The sequence below is a fragment of the Liolophura sinensis genome, chromosome 8 (genome assembly GCF_032854445.1).
Source record: "Liolophura sinensis isolate JHLJ2023 chromosome 8, CUHK_Ljap_v2, whole genome shotgun sequence".
In the NCBI taxonomy this organism is placed as follows: domain Eukaryota; kingdom Metazoa; phylum Mollusca; class Polyplacophora; order Chitonida; family Chitonidae; genus Liolophura; species Liolophura sinensis.
In genome coordinates, this window is record NC_088302.1 from 9815914 (window position 1) to 9840034 (window position 24121).

At 37.6% G+C, this 24121-nt stretch overlaps 2 protein-coding genes across 2 annotated transcripts; one reads left to right on the forward strand and one right to left on the reverse strand.

The window, feature by feature from the left end:
* Positions 1 to 2893: 2893 nt before the first annotated feature.
* Positions 2894 to 8692, reverse strand: LOC135472957 (peptidyl-prolyl cis-trans isomerase B-like). The gene is made up of 5 exons (XM_064752702.1): positions 8543 to 8692; positions 7831 to 7947; positions 7266 to 7371; positions 5381 to 5565; positions 2894 to 4727 (listed from the first exon to the last, which is right to left on the reverse strand). The coding sequence occupies exons 1-5, from the start codon at positions 8666 to 8668 to the stop codon at positions 4596 to 4598; spliced, it is 666 nt and encodes a 221-aa protein (XP_064608772.1). The 5' UTR covers positions 8669 to 8692; the 3' UTR covers positions 2894 to 4595.
* A 273-nt stretch (positions 8693 to 8965) lies between these two features.
* LOC135472956 (arrestin domain-containing protein 3-like) lies at positions 8966 to 23842 on the forward strand. The gene is made up of 9 exons (XM_064752701.1): positions 8966 to 9303; positions 11280 to 11352; positions 11650 to 11797; positions 16636 to 16738; positions 17328 to 17468; positions 17958 to 18073; positions 18958 to 19180; positions 19550 to 19698; positions 23374 to 23842. Exons 1-9 carry the CDS (start codon positions 9021 to 9023, stop codon positions 23425 to 23427), a joined length of 1290 nt encoding a protein of 429 aa, XP_064608771.1. The 5' UTR covers positions 8966 to 9020; the 3' UTR covers positions 23428 to 23842.
* The last annotated feature ends 279 nt before the right edge of the window (positions 23843 to 24121 follow it).

A 24121-nucleotide genomic window follows, 5' to 3' on the forward strand; every position in this document is an offset into this window, starting at 1 on the left:
ATGTCAAAGATAAAAAGATTGCCTCTAAAAGCAATGCGGGATCGTTTCATTTCTACTGTAAGGCAATCAGCACCGATTCTGCTCTCCTTGAAAAAAACAAAGAGCATTTTTAACCATCAAACTTAAGCTTAAATGGACTTAAATGAATGGAGATAGAGTGCAATCTGTATTGAGTCCATTTTATATGGTTATATGTAGGCCTAATGGCGATGTCATTCCTAGGATTTTAGCCGACGGCACACATATCCTAATTTAGCGAAAATGGAAGATTCCATTAACGTTTAATCTCACAGGTAAACATAATGCAGATGTAATCGACTAATGGGTATTTTGTACCTGTACGATCGAAGCCGGCCCATAAAAATAGATCAACAGATCTTGGCATTAGAACTCCTCGATCTAGTATATATATGCATATAAAGACACAAGTAACGTGATAAATGACATATTGTGTTTAACTCAGTGTCAGTTCCATTATTACTTCAGGTTACAGATCTATGTTTAAGTTTCGCGCTGCTTTGTTAATTTTTAAGTACATATGTTATATTCAATAATTTGACATTTTCCAGATTAGCTTTGAATTCAAACGTGGTGTAACTAGTCGTAACTCACTCATTGGTTTACGTATGCATTTTGCCCTCCAACTTTACATACATGTGTATACCAAAGACTTTTGGTAAAAATGGTACACCATGGTCGCTTGGTGCTCAGCACTGAGAGGTTAAAGCTGGGATTAGGCCTAAGATAGCCGTCTATCTTAATCTCAGGTGAAAGCAAGAAAACAGGACAGGATGACCCTAGTCCTCAGTATAATGTGACTGCGAAGGGTGGCATGTCTGGTGTTTTCGGCATGATCCTTCGCTCATTGGCGGCGACACTTTGGCGACATGGACTCACCTACCACAAGAAGACACAGTATATATATATATATGCGCACGCACCTATTACCTCCTCGTTATGGAAGCTGACAGAAGCCGTCTTGCTTCCTCGCTATTTCTAATACAGGGCGAGGCAGCGATGCGAGGTAACGAAGTAGGGCGGTAGCGATGCGAGACAGCGAGGTAGCCATATTAGACAGCTAAGTAGATTAACTTTGCACAGAGCGCGATAGCGAGGCAGCGGGCAGTTATCATCACTTTCGTGAGGCATACACCGCGTGTAAGTTGGGTTATTGAGACACCTGGGCGGATGTCATGTCGACGGAAAACAACACACTTAACTGCCAGGCCCTGGATCTGTTACACAATAGTCCCACCTAGATCAGTTCTTCTGTTTAACTAAGACGTGAAGAGTGGGTGGACTGGCGGATGTGGCGCTGGAACAGAACTTCTGTTCGGGTATATATAGTGATCGACATTTTTCTTCCATCGTTCTCCGTCCCATTAATTTTGACTACGAAAAATATTTCCATATTGATTGGTGGTACGAGTCTGAAATTTGATATATTCTTTATTTAAATAAAAGACATGGTTCTCATAAAATCGAAAAATGGTAGCCTACTCCAGTCACACCGAAATATTTTTTCTTTAGTTAGACACTGTGGAGTGGGGGATATCACCCATCCGCAAATGCAACTTTCTGAAAAATTCTTGAGCACGCAGTTATGCACCATTTAATTAGATAAATATAGCACAAATGTAACTTTCAGCTTTATACTTCTGCTCCGCATAACGTGTTAATGTTAGTTAGATGACCACGTGTGCTCTCAACCAGGATTCACGAATGATTTCGTTACAAATTTAATTGCCACACGTTACGTAACACCATCTCAACAATTATCTATTCTTATTCATTATAACATTTATTGAATTCAAAACGGCCTATTTCTTTATTCACTCAAAAGTATGTTTCCAAACAGAAAAGACCAACGAAGATTCGAACTCTTCTTTGAGGTGCAGCCTGTTCTCCACGAATTGGTTAATTCACTGTACTATGATGTATGCCCAAGAAACTGGCAAAAAAAAGACTTTAAACTTGCCAAAATTGACCACTTTATAAAGTTTATGTTTTACATATGAATACAAACGAAACTTTTTTCACAGCATGTAGAAATACACAAGAAAGATTCAGTAAGGATATGTTTCTGCTTAACGTTGATCTTCAGACTGTAAATCAAAGACAGTGCATTTAAACGAAAAATTGGTGTTTTTGATCGAGAGTGCAATTTAATCAGGTGATTACAAAACAACCATCTTTTTCATGGACATACAACTTGTATGGGTGCTTCGACCAGACTGTACACTTCCGATTTTGAAATTTATACAATTGTGCTGGGATTTTGAAATTTGCACTTTCTTATCGTACTTCTCCAGCTTACCCTACCAGGTCCTTCATTTATTTACTCAATTGTTGCTTTGCGCTGTATTGAAGAAAATTTCACTCACACGACGGCAGCCAATATGATGGTGAACGGAAACCTGACAGAGCCTTCTTGTGTACCTGACAGGCCTTCTTGTGTACGACCGGGGTGGAAGCCGGTCAGAACTAGTCTTGAACTCAATGTAACGGCATTGGAGGGATGTTTCTTGAGTTATTGTATCGCATTAGCGCGCAAACCTCCTCGGTCGCTGAAATTTGAGTGACGGTCATGTTGAGTGACGCAATACAAGGTGCATGAGCCCATCTCAAGAACCCAACTTTTACACGGAGTATGCCTCAGCTTGACACTAAAGTCAGTATAACAACTGCTCATCTTTTTATTAGAAAGGCGGAGGTAGCGAGATGTCTTCTATTGGCTCCTCTGTGGCCGAGGGACATGTAGTTAGTGTGCCAGCAAGTCGCCTCTCACCACTGCGGTCGCTGTTAGCTCAAGTTCAGCTCATGCTGGCGTCCTCACTGGCCATAGGTGTGAAAATCTTCCAGCAATACATACAATATAAACACTCAGCCTCCATTTGTTACATGCCATGAAAAGCTTAAATTGCATGCCATATCGAGCATAACAAAGACCTCAAAAACTGTACATTTTATTTTATGAAACAATGTGTTCAAGGCAACAATACATGTACAGGTCCACCATATAGTTTGGAAAACTAAGAACCCATACGGCCCATAAACTGTGAATCATACAAGAATGATTAGGGTATCATGAGAAAACCGCATGTCAAAATACATTTATTACTACCCTGTAACACTTATTTCTAGATGGCAAAATTGTTCATAAAACTATGATTAAAATGCCCGGCATTAACATTTAAAAAAAACGACCTATTAAGAAGAAAAAAGTCTCCATTTATGCCATACAAATCTAGCCATTTGTTTGCAACACAAAATGCCTTGTTGCACATATACTTTGTACAGGTTTAAAATGCTAAATTAGTCTGGCTAATGATACAATATTTCATAATTTGAAGATTACTTGAACCATGAATTTGAGTCGTACGGTTGTAAATTCACACAAAGCTTATCAATTTTGTAAGTATATATAGTCAAGCTATTCCATGATGACAACAAATGAAATATCCAATTTAACTTCCAATTTTTTCTTATGACACAAGTGCTTTATTTTTTTAGAAGTGATGTACCACTTGAACCTGAAGCTGGTAGTTCATATCTCGAGAATGTAATATGGATAATCATGATGCACCATTCTTGAACATAGAACCACCTTGATAATAGTGATTTATAAGAAAGGTGCTATCATCATTCAAGCAAATCACCCAGGTGACACATGAATGAGGTAGGAAATTGTGACAACCCAATAATACCACAAGTGAGAAAATACACTAATCAAAGGTAAAATGCGCTTGACAGCACTCTATGTGGCTGCAGGATAAATTATTGCAGTGAAAATTATCACAGCTTACAATTATTTCATTGATGACATTTGAACAAAAATACAGGATCTTCTCTGGGAGAGTGAATTTTACCAAAAACATGCATTTATCACAGTAGGAAATTACATGAACATTTGAGGCATAAACAAGCACCTTTCTGAATTACAAAAACTTTTATCACATATCTGCGTCTTTAGAATTTATTACCTAAAACATCACCAGGACGTGAAAGTTAAAACAATATTACTTGTATACTGAATCAGTTAGAAGCAAAATCTGTACGAAGAAAATGTAAGAACAACAAATGTATGCTGTTGTTACCTTGGCGACTATTTTACATGTTCCTAATTCTTCTAATTTTTGGGACAGATATTAGTACTGTTGAAAGTACAATATTACATTTCTTTACCAGCCTTTTGGAAAAGTAAAGATATGAGTAAGTTCTTCATTAGATGGTCTAACCATGTGAGAAAAAAGGAACTCAATATTCCTGCTACAATTACATATATATTGGCTAAGATGAGCAGACCAGGCGTCCCAAAAATTAGAAGAAATAGGGTAGCACACTTACTGGCATGAAGTACAAATTTGCTATCACAACATCTTTTCAACTATATGTACATACACACTGGTATATCTAAAATTCTTGGCCATAGATGTAAAACAAAATACTTATTTTTGTGTTACATAATCAGATCTTTCATATCTTTAAACACGCCATGGCTGTAAGTAAAATAAAATCTTTGTTTGGCACATGAAATATTTCCACTGACAAGTAAATAGTCATGTAGAAAGATTCTTTATGACTAGGCTATACCATTACTCTTCCACTGGGTCTGTCGAGACAGCAAAATGTTTTTCCAATGGCAAGGATCCACAGTCTGCCACAGACACAGGAACGACTGGACGCTCATGCTCTGTTTCTACGTTTTCCATCTTCCTCACAACATCCTGAGAAACAAATAGAAGTCTTAAGAACATTAATCATGTTTGCATGAAAGGCAAATAACACATCTTCTATTCACAGTTTTCATCTAGAAGGTATGAAGCTGGAGACCTCCGATACATTAGCAAATACAAAGTTTTCCCTTGTTGAAAAAGGTAAATGGGATATGTGAGAATATAGACCACTTCTAGTGATCAGGCCATGGCAACTTGCATATTCTAGTATTTAAGGATATTTATTCACATTCTACAGTTTCTTATAAAAAATATTATGATATATAAATTCTAGTCATGTGTGTAACTTTTACTGCTTTTAAAGACACACTGCTTTTCATCCAGACAAATGTGTAACTGTACAGCTATGACTGGAGTTAATTTGACCAAGGGCAACATCAACTAGAACCAACCAAGTACATCACAAAGAAAGATTAGGCTAGTTGTTGTAATTGCAGAAAGACCAATGCTTGGATGCACTTTATCACCATAAAATGTGATCTTGAATCTGCCTCAACTTGTTTTGATAGATTTGCCAACAGTTGAAGTGTACTTATTGATAATGAGTTCAAATATTCCAAAGTAAACAAGTTTATTAAACTTGTGAAAAGAAAGAAGAATAAGTATTTAGAACTGTTAAGGAGGATTATATAACATCAACCTACCATTCCTTCTAAAACTTTTCCGAATACCATATGTTTACCATCTAGCCAATCCGCCTTGGTTAACATAAAACAGAACTGGGATGTGTTGGTGTCTGGTCCACCATTAGCCATGTTCAGAAACCCAGGGCCGTAATGTTTCAGCTTAAAATTCTCATCAGGAAAGTATCGACCATAAATGCTTATACCTGTCACAAGAAAAGTATGTTTCAATATGCAAACTCCTTAAGCATAAAATTATTTGGTAATAATAGCATGTAATATTCCACATATTATACCCTGGAATAATATTGTAGCCAAAAACAGTAAGTGTCATTCAAAATTATTGCTGTGAGTGCCAAATAAAGCAAGGATACCAAAAATACTTTAAAAAACGAGATCCAGTAACCAAGTTCATTTAAACATTTAATCAAATGTAGCTGTATTACGTTTTCACCATGCTTTGCGCCTCGAATGTGGCTTGTCAATGCAGCTTTATTTCCCTTTCACTAGCTATCGTACATGTATATGTATATGATGAAGGATCGATTTTTAAATTCGGTAAAATCCAAATGATCAATTTGAATTGGAAAAAACCTTTCGCTCGTGTTAGTACTGCAGTGGGCTAAAGTTACCATATAGGCTTACATATACTTGTAGTCACAAAATGTGGGGGGGGGGCAGTGCCTTATTATTTATTTGTAGTGGAAAATTAAGACAACCATTTTGTCCTCATTTCACACAAAACCACACTGTTCTGATATGTGATGATCGTGTTTAATGATGATACTGTACTGGTCATTTCGAAGGTCGCCAAATTAAAGCTGATAACCAAGTTGTGGATGAAATGAAATTAAAGTATATACATTTTAAAAAGGAAATAATTTACCTGGCTATACGAAAAAAAACCATTCAATTTGGTGTTCTTTTCTGCTCCTTTTATCAACATTTTGGATTTAATTTGCTTTAGTCTCTTGTTTGCAGCATTTTCACAGACAAGCAGTTTCACAGAGCTCTACACTGCGTTCTGTAGCCACGCTGTGATTTGTACATTGCTCGCGCAAAGGGAAGGTAGTATCGGAAACTTTCATGTTTATGCACTCACAGTTTAACTTAAGAGGGGGCATGGTTTCCACATCCAGGCTGGTATGGCCTTGTCGTAAATTATTGGAAAGATCAACTTACTGTAAGAGGAAAATGGTGCGAGAACAAAACACAAAATCAGAAAGACGTGATGAAAAAAATGGATCCTTTTATTGTCAAGGGCACATAGGCCATTCCTGTGTTACAGCGGCCAGATAATGGCTGTGGGTTAGGCACCATTTTCAGGGGCATTACAGCCATGTGACAGGGCAGCAGCGGCAATGGCTGTCGTTAAATTCGAAGCCTGCCATCCACTCTAAATACTTAGCGTTTTCCAGCCACTGGTGGTTAAACTTGCACTTGCCCGGCATGTTTGATTCTGTGCTCTATCATATGTTTATTCGACTACGTTGCGCATGTTTTTGCACACCTTCCATTTTTAGCCATCACTGCCTTCGCATGTAAGTCTGAGCTTACAATCTCTGCCACCGAGTTGTATCAATAACATATTAAGAAGAAAGGAAGGAAGTTTCTGTATATATGGCAGAGGTTAGGTTTATAATCTGAAGTTTATTGAGTGGTGCCGAATCATGACCAAAAGAAAAATTTGACTTTTGTAGCCAGGATTTCGTTCTTACTGAATAAAATTGTATGATTATTTTTTTTCCATCAGTTTTCAAGTACTTTTCAAGGACCTGGCTCCATTTTCACAGTTTTCCAGGGCCTGGAAATATAATTTTGATTTTCAAGGACTTTCAAGGCTTTTCAGACCGCATACGCACCCTGTTTAGATTATGATCTTGTTTTAATGTTTAATTCATCTTACCTCCAGTGCCATCCTGTCTGGTAATGTCACCACCTTGTACAACAAAGCCTTTAATGATACGATGGAAAATTGCACCTTTATATGAATACGTATGGCCATCTCTTACCTGAAAGAACATTATAAACAAGGTTTGTGGTATAAAAGTATGTTTTGAATTCTCTTCAAAACGCATTGAACTTTGCTGGTAATTCTATTAATTTTACGTTCAGGAATGTACTTAATACACCCACAAAAACTTCCAACATTTGGTGTTAAACTGTGACACTAAAGAGTCATAAACAAAATCAATACATTTAATACATATATAAACAAAAATATGTTTTGAAGTCTCTGTATGCCTATTACATTTATTAAAGACAATTATTATACTGAAGCATTTAGCTAACAATACATGCAGTTAAGAAAAACAATTCATACCAAAAATTTTCCCTGTTCATCACTAATTATAAAAAAGAACGAACAACAAACACATGTATGCATTAATTTGACTGATTACTTTTCAGCCTATTTACTTTTTTTTTAAAAAACAGAATATTGGCAATCAACATACATGGAAATCACTCACCAATTTACCATCTGCTAATGTCACAAAATTTTTCACTGTTTTTGGAAGAATTTCACCGAACAATCCTACAACAACTCTTCCTATTTTCTCTCCTCCAATCTCCATATCGAAGAAAACCTGCCGTTGTTAGAAAACATTGTGTAAGGCATATATTCATTTAAAGTCATAATTGTGAGCAGAAAAAAATAATATCATGCAGATTTAGCTGGCGCTTCTTTGCTTGAGGACTATGCTGGGAAACTGAAGTGTTCAAAAAAAAAAAAAAAGATGTTGAGCATTTTCCTTCGTCAAAGCAGTTTAAATTTATTCAAAAGTGAATCATGTTTTGCATCAAAACAAGCCTACTAACTGATGAATAATCTGTTGTTTGAAAACGTTGCTTTCCGATCATTTTTGGCCTTCTGCCTCGTTGTCCGCACTTTTATTGACATCAGCATTCACTAACTTTGTTTACTTCGATTAACCCACTGCTAGTATAACACCAAAGTTCATTCAAATCTGAATTATTTTCGAGGAAGGAATCGGACCAAATTTGTACAAATGCCTAGAAATGCATCAACAAGTGAACGCATTTCTAATTAGATTCTAGATCTGCCTTTGTTTAAGGGCACTGTGGGCGTGGTGACGTGTCCACTCTCTTCTCTCCATCGTTGTAACTTGAAACTTTTGAGATGTTTTACCACTTTGAATAACAGGTATTCAAACAATGTACCTTGTGTGTGACGACTGGGCCAACAACTTCATTTGATGATCCAACAGTCGTCTTGAACAGAATCAACACAAATGTTCCAAACAGGAGGATGGAGACGCGCTTCATCATCCAGCTTTTCGTAGACATACTTCTTTATTGCGACCGGCTCACCACGTTTGCAGCAGACGACTCCAGGCTTGAGATGCGGGATTGCTGAGGTTTAGATTAACAATTGGTCAAAAATTATTATCATTCATCAGACATGAAAATCCATTGACATAAATTGTGTTATTTTAATTGATAGGATAAAAGAAATAATTTCTGAATAAATTATAATACTTATTCACTGCTGCACAGTGCTTAAAACCCCGACTTCCGGGGAAAATTTCTGAGAAAATTTTGACAGATACTAAGTGTTTTCCCTCACTTCCCTCACAAGTTCTGCTGATTGCCGAAGACATGTCAGCACAAAAGCAACCCATTCTCTTCGCTGGTGCTAATGGTACACTTTGCTCTTGACGGAATGGGCAAGTTAAAATGTTTCGAAATAGTCTTGGTCGACAACAAGTCCGTATTTCACCCAGGAGAAAGGGTGAGCGGACAAGTTGTTGTCGAACTAAAAGGAGACATGAAAATGAGATCTCTCCGAATTTTCATGCGTGGCGTGGCCAAAGTGCACTGGACAGAATCACGCAGCACAGGGAGCCGTTTAGGGTCTTACACTGAACATTACAACGCAGAAGTTGAATATTTCTTCAAACGACAAGTGCTGTTTGGAGGAGGTACACATTCTCATTGTGATTTCCACTTAGGTCTAATGAAACTGGGAAATTCTAAAATATTCCAAGATAAATGAATAAAGAATCTAGATAGGACATGAAATGTTTCTGTGGCCTCCTTATGTAGATTATCAGGCCTGGTATTTATGTGAGATACTGCTTCAGCCTGTGATGATCGTCACGCAACATAATCCAAATTGCTGTTTCACTCCTCTCTTTATACTGATTCTGAAAAAGTATTGAAAAATCATAGGATTCTCTTCCAATCCATTATAAAGGGAGGATTGAAAAAGCCACTTGGGGCTAAGCAGGTGTATGGAGAAACAAAGGTTGTTGATCCGCCAGCTGGGACCATTAATTAAATGTGATTCTTTTGGCTTCACCTTGAAGAAGACATTTGATAGAGAGACCTTGGATTGATTGGCCAAGTGTGAGCTATTGGCATTGAATGCGATAGCTGTCACCGATCACCGTTAATATTATGCTTCATTGAGGCAATGTGGTATATGTAGTGGACCACACCACAGTGGTAAAGGGATTAACCATTTTAATCTCAAATGTCCTTTTCTGGGTGATACCAGTGCTCCAGCATGAAACATTTCATGCGATTTATTTGGCAATCTGGGTACATGGACTTCCTCAACTTGGTATGGATTAGCTCAGTTAGCTGGGACATTATTTACGATAACATAGTGGTCGGTGCCGGTCATACACTTCTATGTGAACAGCAGGCATGAGATTTGTCCTCTTTTTGGAGGAATTCCTCTTTATTTATTCCAAAAATGCATCAGAAAAATGTCCAGAATATACTTCAGAAATGCTAAAAATCTCGATATTGTGAGTATGGTGTATTGTTTCCTCTTTTCATCCCCTTGTCTGTTCTTGTTTGGTATGCACTGATTCCAAAGTTGACCAAAGCGGGCAAAGTTAAACCATCTTTTAACAGTAATCAGGTCATTTTAAGTTTACAAATGAACATGTCGTACCAACATCCACCATGTTTTCAGTTTGAACTTTCGCCAAGTCCCAGCAAGGTAACTGCTGGCTGTTCAAATGTTTTTCCGATGTAACTTTTCGTTATGAATTTATTTGTGTTTTGCCTTTGTTATTGCCTTCAAATGTAAAGGGTACTATAGAATTTGGATTTTGTTGTCAACAGTTTTGTGGAAGTCTATGTGACTGGCACTGGGTGCTATGCTGTCATCCCAACTATCTGATCTAGGTACTGATTGGCGTATTTTCAGTATACCAAATTGTGGCAAAGTACATGTATTTGGGTGTCATGTCTGATGTTTTTGGCATTGGGTTCGAGTCAGGCAGCACCATAGATACATTGACATTAAGGCGTGCTAAGAGGACATAAAGCAGACACTTCCAGTTTTTGCTAGACCTTGCTGCGTGTTGCAGTGATGTGAATTCATCACATTAATCATCTGAGGGGCCTGCGTGGCCCAAGTGGTTAGCACGCCAGCATGCTGCAATAACCCAGGAGTCCCTCACCAGTGTGGTCACTGTGAGTTCAAGTCGAGCTTATGCTGACTTTCTCTCCAGCCGTATGTGGAAAGGTCTGCCAGCAACCAGCAGATGGTTGTGGGTTTCCTGTGGGCAGAGAGCGCAGTTTGCTCCCACAATGAAAGCAACATGAAAAAAAGCAAACCCCCATCCCCCTGTCCCCCCCACCACCCCCAACAAGATGCTAAGATGATTTTGTGCAGCTCTTACTGTAAGATAAGCCACATAAATTTAAATGCTCCATGTAAATGGCCATGTACTTTCCACAATGTCACGTCTGTAGGTGTCAGGTGTGAAAAAGCATTACTGATAATATGACTAGATGTTGACATTAGAATGTTGATCCCGTTGCCATATTGGTGTAAGTGCATGTTTGTATGATGTTTGTCCTTGCAGACAAATTGCCTTATTTATTTTGACATGATTAGTAAGGTCTGTAACTTAAATGTATTTGTGGTTTTATGCAGAACTTTCTGAGGGAAGAGATACTTTAACTGAAGGTCGTCATGAATTCAACTTCGCCTTTGAGCTCCCAATGGAGTAAGTTTCCAAAGTCTTTGTGTCTTATTTTCTGCAAAATTAACTCGATTTAGTAACATTTTTTGTATGTATTCGTGTTGCACAAAAGGTGCATTGACGAAACATGTGAAGCAAAAATGAGTGAAAGAAAAGTTATTTTTGAAGTTATAGGTATTTCCAAAACAAACTCTGTGTAATATTAAAATACATTGGCAGGATGACCTACCTGCGTGAGTTAATCTGCATTGGTTATGAAAATATTAGAATATTATATATGCATTGCTCCCTTTATCAAATATTTATACCTTTTTCTTTCAGAGGAATTTCTACCTCGTTTGAAGGCAAGCATGGCAGTATTCGATATTGGCTGAAGGCTGAGATGGACAAGCCTTGGGCTTTCAACCACAAGACAAAGAAAGCATTTACCGTAATCAGTCCTATAGATATCAACAAACCAGAGTACCAGGTAAACACTAATGTACATTCAGCTAATGTACATTTTATTAGAGATAAATTAGCAAAGGATCCTAGATTTTAAGTTTTCTCCTGGTGTGAATGTACATACGTGTGTTTCACATAGGAGCGTGGACATTTCCTGATATGGACATTCCCCCTGTGGACAATTCTCCTTGCAACATTTTCCCAGATGGACGTCTTCCTCGTCGGACAATTCCCCATAATATATACATGTATAACCAGGAAAAAACACCTGTATTCAGTTGTATGCTGGGTGTTGACGTCCAATAACATGGAAAGCAACATTAAGCAAAATGTAAGGGGTAGTATCTCAAAAAGTGCTGCATTTATTGGGCTCAGGTATTGCACATATGTAGAGGATAATAACGAGAGAGAGGTATAATAATAATAATATTAAATATAGCTGTCAGGGACAGCGATGCCGGGGTTCAAGCCTGTAGGGCTGGTATTTGCATGTATCCGTGCATATACAATAGATGTGGATCCCTAGAAACATATTCATTGGGCGAACTTCAGCTTTACAGCTTAAAGAGTTTTCTGTCAAGTCATTTGCAAAAATGGCAAAAAATGCAACTTTTCGCACTTCGATCGCAATTTGCGACAAAAATATGCATCGTAGCAAAGACATCACACTAGGTCGGGTAGCTGGCTGTCCACATTTCTACTTTCATCTTAGTCATAAACACATTTATAATGCATTGTATAGCATGGGGATGTCAAAGTGCCAAATATCATAAATCAGCCTTTGAACAATTTTTCAAGCACTGCAACTCCCACATTTAATAAGCCATTTGAAAGATTTTCCGCACGTATTGAGTCCACACATAGTCCTTAGCACTCAGCCATTTTCAGCTTTGCAGCTATAGCCGTTTTTTGTCACTTGACTTCCAAAAATGAGGGAAAATTGCAACTTTTCGCCCTTTGATCGCAATTTGTGACAAAATTATGCACTATTGGAATAAAATAAGACCAGATTCATCATCAGGATGTCAAATTATGACAGATAGCATATTTAAAAGACTCAAATTCAAAATTTTTGATTTGAGATGACGTCACTTCCGTTTCCGTTTTTTTCCTGACATATTGCATTCTGCCTGTGTCAAAATAATTCACAGGCAACAGTTGTTCCATGTAGAGAATTTCAGGTCAATCGGATGTTAAGTTTAAAAGAAAATGTTTCCCAAATCTTTTACTCGCAAACCCAACATGGCGGCTGGGTCACGTGACCTGGGACACCGAAACTTTTATTCGTATAAAAGACAGTCCCCACTCCCACTACCTAGTTAAATTTCATGCATTTCGGCCATGCTAATTTAGCCGCAGAAGCTTTCCAATTTTGAAACTTGTAAAAATAGCCATTTTCGTTTTGGGATGTACTACTTCCGGCTTGCTGACGTCACTTCTGGTTGTGTCAAATTTCTCTTCATGCCTTGGGATGATGTTAGGCCTTAAGACTGCAACTCCAGCTTTATTGGTTATGGAGATATTCACATTTTCAGTTTTGATGACGTCACTTCCGCTTTCCCAAAATTAGCATATCTTGACTCAGCGTCTAAAACTGCATCAGGTAGGACTATTTGTACGACATCATCTGTAAAAATGTAGACGTTTTTAGCAAAAAATAATTTTTTCGGTCACGTGACATGTTCACCCAATAGCCAGCTTCTACAATTTTCAACGCACGAAGTTTTCAAGTACATCGTGAATGTACCTAGGCTTAGTGCAACTACAGTTTAAATTTCAGATCAGTCCCATCAGCCGTTTTGCAGAAGAAGATTTTTAAAGGTTTTGAACAAAATCCAATATGGCCGCCAAGTCACGTGACCATATCGGCCCAAAACATTCAGTGCACAACATCAAGGTGTGCAGATAAACATACTAAAATTTCATAAACTTTGACCAAACCGTTTTTGCTAGAATGGCGTCACAGTTTTGTCGAGAATAATAATGATAAAAACAAATAATCCTAACAGATACAATAGGGATTCAAGCCTGAATGGCTTGAACCCCTAATAAGAAGAATACTTTATTTTTTGAGGGGGATCAATTAGTTACTAAACCAATCTTCCTTGAGTCTCTCGTGCATACACACATTCACACAAAAGGGTATTTACAAGGTCTATACAGTATATATAAAATATAGATGAATCTAATATAAGATGATCAAAGACTATGTACAATGTAGGGAATCATAGACAGTTTCATACTTAATTATTAGAGGCATATTTTAACAAGATAAACATTTCCATTTTCTTTTTGAAAACGCAGACATTCTCTAACTTTTTTTAACCTGTATAGGTAGTCTGCTCCACAATGTTACCCCAGAATTTCGGAAAGAATTTGCTGAAAAGGTAGCTTGGAGTCAAGCCGCTTAGGCATTTAAACATTAGTACATTTTTGTGCAACATGATTTTTTCATATATTGTCAATCATTTTAGGATTTTGAAAAGTTCTTGACGTGGTGTTGACTTGGTATATTATGCATTTATATTAATCTGTGCTGCACCTTTGTGGAGGCGTAACATACGTTCAAGTGACTCTTTAGGGCTGTGCATTGCCCCATTTTGTGCAACAGTAATCCAACAGTGGTTGTACATAAGCATTATAAAGCAAAACCCTGGCATGGTGTGGTAAATACTTCTTGAACTTTTCTAACAGTGTGAGCGTGAATGATATAAGTTTACACTGATTTTCAATTTGTTTCTCCAACGACAACCTATCATCAATTGTTGCACCTAGAAACTTTGTATACTTTACATTTTGAATTTCTTTTCCATCAATTTCTAAGTGGCGCTTTCTCTCCAACCTAGCTATACACTGCCATGAACCAACTGTCATGCATTTTGTCTTATCAGAGTTGATTGCCATGCCATTATCGTTGCACCACTGCAGTATTGTTTTGCTCTCATTTTCTACTGCTGTCTCTGCACTTTCCATTTTTTTTGGCTGATTTTTATTGTTGTTGATACTGTTGTGTCATCAACAAACAGATCATTAATACAATTCTTAGCTTGTAGTTTGAGACCATTAAAGAAAATAAGGAACAGTAGAGGGCCAAGTACACAGCCCTGGGGGCCTCCGCATATTATTTCATGTAGTTGAGATTGAATACTTCCTAAACAAACCTTTCGTTTTCTGTGTTATAGATAACTTTGAAACCATGAAAGACATTTTTCACTAAATTGATACCAAGTCAATTTCTGTAGCACTAGTTGGTGGTCAATGCAGTCAAATGTCTTTTTAAGATCAATGTATAACACACCTGTCAGATGGCCTTTATCCACCTGTGGAAACCAGTTATCAGTAATTTTTGTGAGTTCAATTTGGCATGAATGGTGGGATCTAAATCCTTATTGTAGTTCATGCAGCAATTTATTTGTTGATAAGAATTTCTTTGTCTGGTTTGTCACATGCTTTTCAAGTATTTTGAAAAGAGTTGGAAGAATTGAGATTGGTCTTTAGATATTTGGATCCATTTTAGAACCTTTTTCGTAGATGGATGTAATTCTAGCATTTTTGAAGTCATGAAGAAATATACCGGTTCGTATGGACTGATTAAAAATAAAGGTTAGTGAGGAGGCGATGAAAGAGGCTATGAGATTTAGTAGCTTTGGAGCAACACCATCTAATCCAGTGGGCTGCCTTGGGTCAAGCTCTGTTTCATGTTTGAAGATTTCAGTTTGAGATATGAAATTATCATTGAAATGTGTTTCCTTCTCCAGTTTTCTTTTGAGTAAACGGTCTCAGTTCATTCGGATTTGTATTTACATGTGTGTTCTTTGATTTCTGTGTTCTTTTTATTCCATTGTCAGTTTTTGCATTGTAAATTACTGGATGTTTGACTTAAAAGTGTATTGTGTATTATAATCAGTGTCAAACAAAATGTTAGGGTTGTTATCTCAAAAAGTGCAGCATGCATTGACCTAACGTTTTACATGCATATATAGCACAATGACACAAGGGGGATGTTACATCGCTGATGCTCTGTGTACATATTAATTACCATAAATTACCAAGTTCATGATTTCAGTACTTTTTGTATTGAGCTAAAGTTTTGCATTCATGTGTCTCCAGCAGGTGAGCCCTTTTGTTTTAAGTTCATTCCATTTTTTACAGTCTATTTCTATTTACAATGTATACCATGCTTGAGGTCTTTGTTCAGCAACTTAAAGTTCCCAGCCCCAAAGATAGGCAAAACAACTTAATGTGTGTAGTATGGCATACATGTCATCAGTGGTAGGATATCATTTTATTCTGTGGCTGTCATACTAGGATGATGATGGAGGGCTTCATTTGTAACCCTTGTCCTCATGTCAGGTGGTAGTGCCCAGTCATACTCCGTGTTACTAATCCCTGTTACAGTAGAACTTAATAAGACAATGCAATCAACGACCCTCCATAATCTCCAAGATTATCACAGTTTCGTGGATTAATGAGACAAGACCTCCTGCAAATCCCAGCAATATGGTGAAGATGCATGGTAATTTGAACAATAAATGTACATATAAAATTACACTTTATATTTGATCGAAATGCTTGGATATAAATTGATCATTGGCATCTGTAACTTCCAGTCACTTCAAGTTTGATTCAGTTATTTATTTGATTGGTGTTTTATACTATACTCTAGAATTTGCCATTTTTCTTGTTTATTATGACACCAAAGGCCCAGAACCACTGACCTTCACCATGTACCTGGTAAACTTTGTGACTTCAAGCCATTAAAAGCTATAACATGACATAGCTATAACAACAGGTATGTTCTCTTTTCTGTTGGGTATTTGGTATGTATGTAAGTGCTTGACATTTCTGTCTTATTATTTGCAGATGCGAGTGGAAAACAATGTGGAGAAAACATTGTGTTGTTGGTTGTGCACATCTGGACCCATATCTATATCAGCGCGGACAGATAGGAGGGGATACTGCCCAGGTACTGCCTCACTCAGGACAGGGTTCCATGTGGCCGCTGAAACTAAACTGTCTGTCTCATTACATGTATGACCGGCAGTCTGGCTTGGTTGGTTACTTGGTTAAACCAGTTGTATGTGATTAAGTACATGTAAGTAAAATGTGTAATGGATTCTCAGGAGGTATATGTTTCTGCCACAAACCCCATGCAAAGGCATTTGATGTTCGTGGAAATGCATAATGAATTGTGATCACTCTGCCTGCCATGTGCTTGCCTGATCAGAGGTACTTTGATCAAATATAGATGTAAGAATCATTTGCCATGAATATGGCAAACTGTATAGCAAGGAATAAACAAAACACTTGTTTTGACTGGTTCCTTGCTTGGAAATTCAAAACACAGGTTTGAACACACCTTCTTGGATGGCACAAATTCTGTCTTCCTTGGAAATTTTACCTGAATAGTTGCTAAAGATGAGCTCATGCAGGCAGCCATTTTTATCTCCAAATGTGACTTGCTTAACATGTACATACTCACTTTGTCCTTGTCTTTCAGCTGCAATAAGCCTCATTCCCCCTGAATGATGGAAATATGATGGATTCTGTTTCAGGGGAATCCATTGCTATATCGGCAGAGTTTGACAACCATTCTTCTCGAACGATCATCCCTTATGCCACCTTACACCAAACTCAAGCCTTTTTTGCCAATGGGAAGTCCAGAGTACGAAGGACAAAGTTTACAGTTCTAACAGGTACAGAACATGTGCTTCCCATTCATTTCAAGAACTCTTTAGTACATGTGTACTGTACCCTGAGCAGTTATTTCCAAACATTCCATATTTTTTATAATTATTTTGTTCAGCAATAAATCTGATTCCTGGTGACAGATTATACTACTTCATTATACATGTATATATATCCATGTACATTCAGAGCTAAAATTACATAAATTTTGGTAATAATAAATTACATCCATATAAATTAGTTTTTGTGCACCAGCTATGAGAAGGCCTTATTCTTGTAGTAGTCCTGAGTGCTAAAAATTATATTTCTCTTGTTTTTTCAAGAAAAGCAACGATATAGGGTATTCATAGATGGACTAACAATGTGATAAAAGAGAAACTGAAGTCCTGTGTCACTTACATGTGTATTAGCTAAAATGAGGAGACAAGATATCCCAACAGTTAGAAGAATGGGGATGATCTTTTGTTCTAAAATTTGACCAATGGCTGATATTTTAGGGTTGCCAGTGGCCCCTGGAAGCCGTGGTACCTGGGAATCACAGTTGCTCAAAATCCCTGCAGTCTCTCCCTCCATCATGAACTGCTGTGTCATGAAAGTGGATTATTATGTTAAGGTAAGACAGATAAGGTCTGCACGGTGTAGTTTTGTTCTTTACTAGAGGGCACCACAATTTAGAAATTTACCCTTCGTCAGAATCCGGTGCACCAGACCTTTTTTTTTTCAAAACGGTTCATCCTATTGAATAAAAACTTGGTACAAGGCTTCACCATGACAGATACTCTTTTGGAATATGAATCTTTTATGAACTTTTCCCATAAGGGTTTGTTGTATTATAGTGAAATTGGGCATGTTACATCACTTTGGCAAATTACAGGTCAGACTTAAATTTTGTTAGGCGTTGTTTGTTGTCAACAAAATTCTTGTCATTTTGTCCACTTGTGAACTTTGGCATACTGTATTCTGTTACATCTTATTGTGACTGCTCAAACCAGTAGGGGACATGCGTTTTGAAAGTAAACACTTCCAGTGAGATTGTTTGTTTGTCTGATAGTGCTACTGAAGGATTGAAATTTTCTCGGCAAAGTTTCCTACCTGTTGTCTAACCTCCCAGGTGCTGCTCTTCTATAGGCAGTCCTTTGGTAAGTCATCTCAGTGAAGCAGCACTAGAGAAAAGAGCGGTAGAAATCTATCCCGCAACAAGGAAGCACATTACATGCACTCTAAGGATTCCTTCATCGTCATATGACTGAAAATTTGTTAAGTACGACATTAAACCACTCACTCACTCTACAGGCAGTCAGCCCTTGACCAGTGAGATTGATGTAATCCAGTTGCCTCCGCCCATAAGCCTAATTGTTGTCATACAAGTGAAATATTCTTGAATTCAGCATTAAACACCAATCAAATAAATAAACCCATAGATTGAGAAAGTATCTATCATGACTATGCTGAACTCATTTTTCATGCTATTTTGTTAAAGACCTTTTAAATTTGTAGGTTGCTTTGCATATTCCTGGAGCATATAACCTGACCATGCACTTACCGGTTGTCATCGGTACAGTTCCATATCGCCGAGCACGCCCATACCGTTTCACAGAGTCACGGTTTTACCGTGAACACACAAGCCTCTTGCCTCAATCTTCATTAGACATGGATTTCTTGCCCCTTCCTTCCCCACCCCCATACAGAGAAATGGTCACACCCCCACCTCCATTTGATGGTAAGTCTATTACCATGACTTGGTTATAAGAACTGTTTTCAACAGAGTTAACCAGTGTTTGACACGGCATATTTTTAATTTCACTGTAAATGGATGACTTCAATTTTCATGTCAGCTTATATGAAGTTTGATCAATCAATAGATTTCCTGCTGTTTGAAATGTGTTCTTGTGTGAAGCAACTACTTTTACATTTTTTCAATCTGTAACATTCAACATTATTACAAAAAATGTCTTTTGTTCCCTATTCCTCTGTAACTTGTTTTTACTGATGTTACTCTTTGAATATTCATTTATATAAAGATTTACAAACTTCTGTCTGTCAAAACCCACTAACAGTATTGCTCACTTGTGCGTATCCTTGTTTGCAGACCCACCTACGTATGCTGTGAGTGTAGGTGGCGCTGTTGACATTCAAGATGACGATGATGACGGCCCTGACAGTAACATGGGAGACTTGACCTACACTCCAATGTACACCTACGTGTATGATTACAGACCACCTCCAGCCTACTCTGAGGTATGCTTTGTTGTGAGTTCAAATCCCATTAATGTGGACTTTCTTATTTATTTACTTTTTGAATTCTGATTTTGTACACAGGTTTGTCACTTGTTGTCATTCAAAAGGAACTAGCTGTCCGGAGTTTAGTGTATTTCATCTAAATTTTGGTGTGTCAAAATGCACTTCAAGTAGCACATAAAGGCCTTAATATGATACTTGTGATGTCAGAACTGACGTTACTGGGGTAAGAAGTTAATCAGACTTCACCAGAAAATGATGAATCAGTCAGAATCAAACAAAGTCTGCCACCTGAAAATGCTAAACTTTAAGTAATATGTGATTTATGAAATAATGGTGAATAGTCTTCCACTTTCTGTTATTAATGCTAATCATGTAGTGGTACTTACTCAGTTACCAAGTCCTGCAGTCAAATGCCAATATTTGCAGGCTTTAAACGTTGGACTGTATACAAATTCAGAATTCAAGAAAGGCAAAATATTTTATGTTTATGTATATAAGTCATGACTATAACAGGTTGTTTGTAGCGTGTTGGGCTATATATTAAATTACTTATTGCATCTTAAAATTAATTGTGTGGAATATTTTGTAACATAGTTTCAGTATAATATACTCGGTTTGCACTTGATTTAGATTGTACAGGGAACTCACTGGATTGATTTATTTTTTTGATTGGTGTTTTATGCCATACTCCAGAATATTTCACTTAAATGATGGCGGCCAGCATTATGGTCAGAGAAGACCGAGCAGATTCCGGGGGAAACATCCACAGGTTGCTGACAGATCTCCCCGCTTGAACACAGTGGAAGTTTGAAGTTACACAGGGCTAAGTAGTTACAAACCGATGCTCTGTCGATACTTTAAGGAGAAGAAAATTTAAATATCAGTCAAATACCATTGAAAAAAATATGCATTTCCTCGCAGGTGCATGCCATAAAAAAATTCAAATATGTACCTCAAGTTGATAAATTATAAATAAAGTTAGTGCCAAAATGCGCTGTAGGCGACTCCATTTTGCTGAAGAACTCATCCTGAAGTCTTCTGTGTTAGGAGGAGAATTACCGTTGGAAACGGTGAAAGTGTAGTTTGTATATTGCTGGCAGAACTCTTCTTCCCAGAAGGTAGCGAACAGTACAGTTCGTTTTCCGCTTGATGATCGGGATACTGGAATGCTGGACGTAGGCTCCGAGTTTACACAAACAAGCCGGCAGTTTTAACGACTTTCATTGGCTAATTGGCAACACACCCCCAGTATAAATTACAGGGTATTAAAGATGGAGGATGCGATGGACTCAGCAGTTTATGCAAGCTTTGCCGTTTTCAGGCTTTACATGTATGGTGAGGAAAAATCGCAAATTTACGCAGCAGGCACGACCAGAGAGAAAAAAATGTGCTCTTTTCAGCCTATAGGGTTATTTTTTAAAGTTTTCTTCTCCTTTAAGTACATGAACACGTGTATGGTCTAGTTGACCTTAAAATTCACCTGAGAAAAGAACAACATTTTTAGAGGCAAATGAACGTCATAAAGTGTTACTTTTGGTGCTGAAGCTCACATTTTTTTAGAATATCACCATACCTCCCAAACAAACACAAAACCTCTTTCTAAGATGAGTAGGACTCTCAGAATCGGGCAATATGAGGAATTTATCCATTGTAAAAAAGTTTACCCTGATTATTCAGCCTTATCAACCTCCTCTGTGACCAATGTTTTTAAACATTCTGAGAGAACTATGGTGTTTAGAGAAGTAAATTTGCACAGTTTTATAAAACTTGCATCTTTAGTGACGTAAGCAAATAATTTTAGCATCATTATCATGATGTATGCATAAATTCCACTGACAAAAAGTACTGTAGAGGTAAAAAATGTTGAAGTTTTACAGTAGTTCTAAGACAGTGTGAACATAAAAATGTGGTAAAGGTTATGTATTAAGCCCTCAGATGATTGGATTGCCATCTTATCCTCACTGTGTCAGTTGTATCCGTTCTGTGAGAGTGAAGCCCTGTAGTTGATAGTTCAGAGTTGTTTTTAACTGGTGTTTTGGATATTCAGTGTTGGTATGTGCATTTGCCCGTGGCGTTTGTCGGGTCATTTCAGAACTGATTGAGCATGAAGTGTTTGCTTGTAAGACAACACATTTATTTTGCAGATATATCATTGAAGATCTAGACACGGTTTGTTGTTAGTATTGTATTCGGTGCACATTTGCTAGCATTTAATTGGCACACGTGTTTTCTTTGTTTTATGTTTTTTTGCTTTTCTTATAAATTTTTGTTTTTCGGAGTGATCTTGTAGTGCACCTTCACGTGATGTATTCCCTCTGTGAGTATTCAAACAGCTCAACCTCACACATTTTGTCAGACAAAATATGGCTTACTCTTTCTCCGTGGAGAATTAATTTGTCTACTTCGGTCCTACATTAAAACCACAGGAAATTATAGCATCCTGCAAGAGAAAGGGTTGTGAAGTAGGCACATGGTTAAAGGTGCTTTCCATTCATTAACTGACTGAGGTTTTGGTTTGGTGCCAGTCTTACAAGAATATTTTCCCGATTCTCCACTTTTCGTCAAGTGCCGATAGGGGCAGTAAGTAGTATAATGATGTACTTTCTGTATGAACAGGGCCGTTTGGTGGTCTTAAATGAACTTTGCTGGAGGTACTTTTCATCAGTATGGACACATTTTGACACACTCTAAGGTGATAACTGTACTTTCCAAAGGTTATTGGTTTACTCAGGACACTTTGGTTTCTTTCACTCTCAAAAATGTTTGTTATTATAACAGTGAAATGTACTTGTGATTGCGATGAAATAAATGTATTAATCAATCAATCAATCAGTTAACCCTTTGACATTGGCAGTATGGCTACAGTATTTCCAAAATTAAGCCATAATATTTTATTCTTTATGACCTTTGTGTCTTCATCAGATTTTTAGGCGAATTTGTTTGTTTTGTCATTGTTTTTGTCAGATCTTCCTTAATTGTAGGCTGCATGCAGAGAAAGTTCTTCTGATATTGTTCTTTGGTGTGGCCACAGTCCTGTTTGTATCTTAGCTGTATTTCTGAATGTATGGGCCTTTATTCTGTATCAGTCTTCATGGTACAGCACTAGTCATGGGTGAATGTGGCCATTTCTGAATAACCCTACACCTAATGCCATGTATGTCTGCTTACCTCTGAATTCATGTAGGCAGTGTTTGGTTTACTTTTAGGGAGTGTTAACTTTACCTCCTGGGAATGTTTGGTTTCACTTAGGTAATATTTGGTTTCCTGTTGTGAGTGGTTGGTTTCCTCTTGTAAGACGTCGCCATGATATGGCTGAAATTTTGCTGATGTGGCGTTAAACCATAATCATTCATTCTTGTCAGAGGATGTCTTCTGTGGACACTGGTTGGTATAATCTAGACGGGTCAGTTTCCTGTCGTCAGTTGTAGATGGTACTCTGTTGACAACAGTTGTTTTCCTCTAGACTGATTAGTTTCCTCTTGGCAACAGATTTCCTTGTGCCAGTGGTTGATCTGTTCAGACATTTTTTCCCTCGGGCAATGTTTGGTATCAGTAAGCAATGTCTTCACCTTTAGATCTGTCAAGACAGTGTTAATACTAATGTGAATTCCTGTATCAAGTTTAACAGCCTGAGCAATTTAATCTAATTTAAGGGGTTTTTTTTCTCTTCAGATTGATCCAAATCCTGTTGGGGGCCAGAGTTCAGAAAGCGACGACAGTTTGTAAGCGAGGCCAAAATATCACCAAACAAACTCTCATATTGGGAGCTTTACTGGTTGTTCATTGGGTGACGATCAAACAAAACAGGTCACATGGTTTTGTTCACAATTTATACCTAATACAACATGTTTTTGTTATGAACAGTCATGCTGAATGGTGGTGGTTTTAATCTACCTGACATATGAAAGTTGCATTACCTGAGTGTTATAAAACAAAAATATTGTCACTGGAGCATGTCAATAATCTGACTGATTTGATACCACTACCATAAAGGCTCTCAAATGATTTGGGCTTGCTCTTCAATCTGAACAGTATGAAAAACCATACACTTCAGTACCTCTGATTTTTTATTATCTTAATATTATATCATTTTGGTACGTGAGAAGGTCTGTCAGCAATCTGCGGATGGTTGTGGGTTTCCCCCCGGTGTCCACACACCATAATGCGGGCCAATCAAATAAATAAATTTATTTTGGTTTTATTGGTTCATTTTGAACCAGTGGTGATTTCAGAAGTTTGGCACCAGTTGGCTTTATGTTGAGAACATTGTTAATACTTCCTTGTATTATTTTATACAAGAGCAGAGGGGAATGTTGAAAGACTGTTACATTTTACATCCCTTGTGTGTCACATGTCTACTCTGACTTTAGAGAAAAAGATCTGCCACTCCTATCCAAGAGATACAGCAGAACCCTAATGG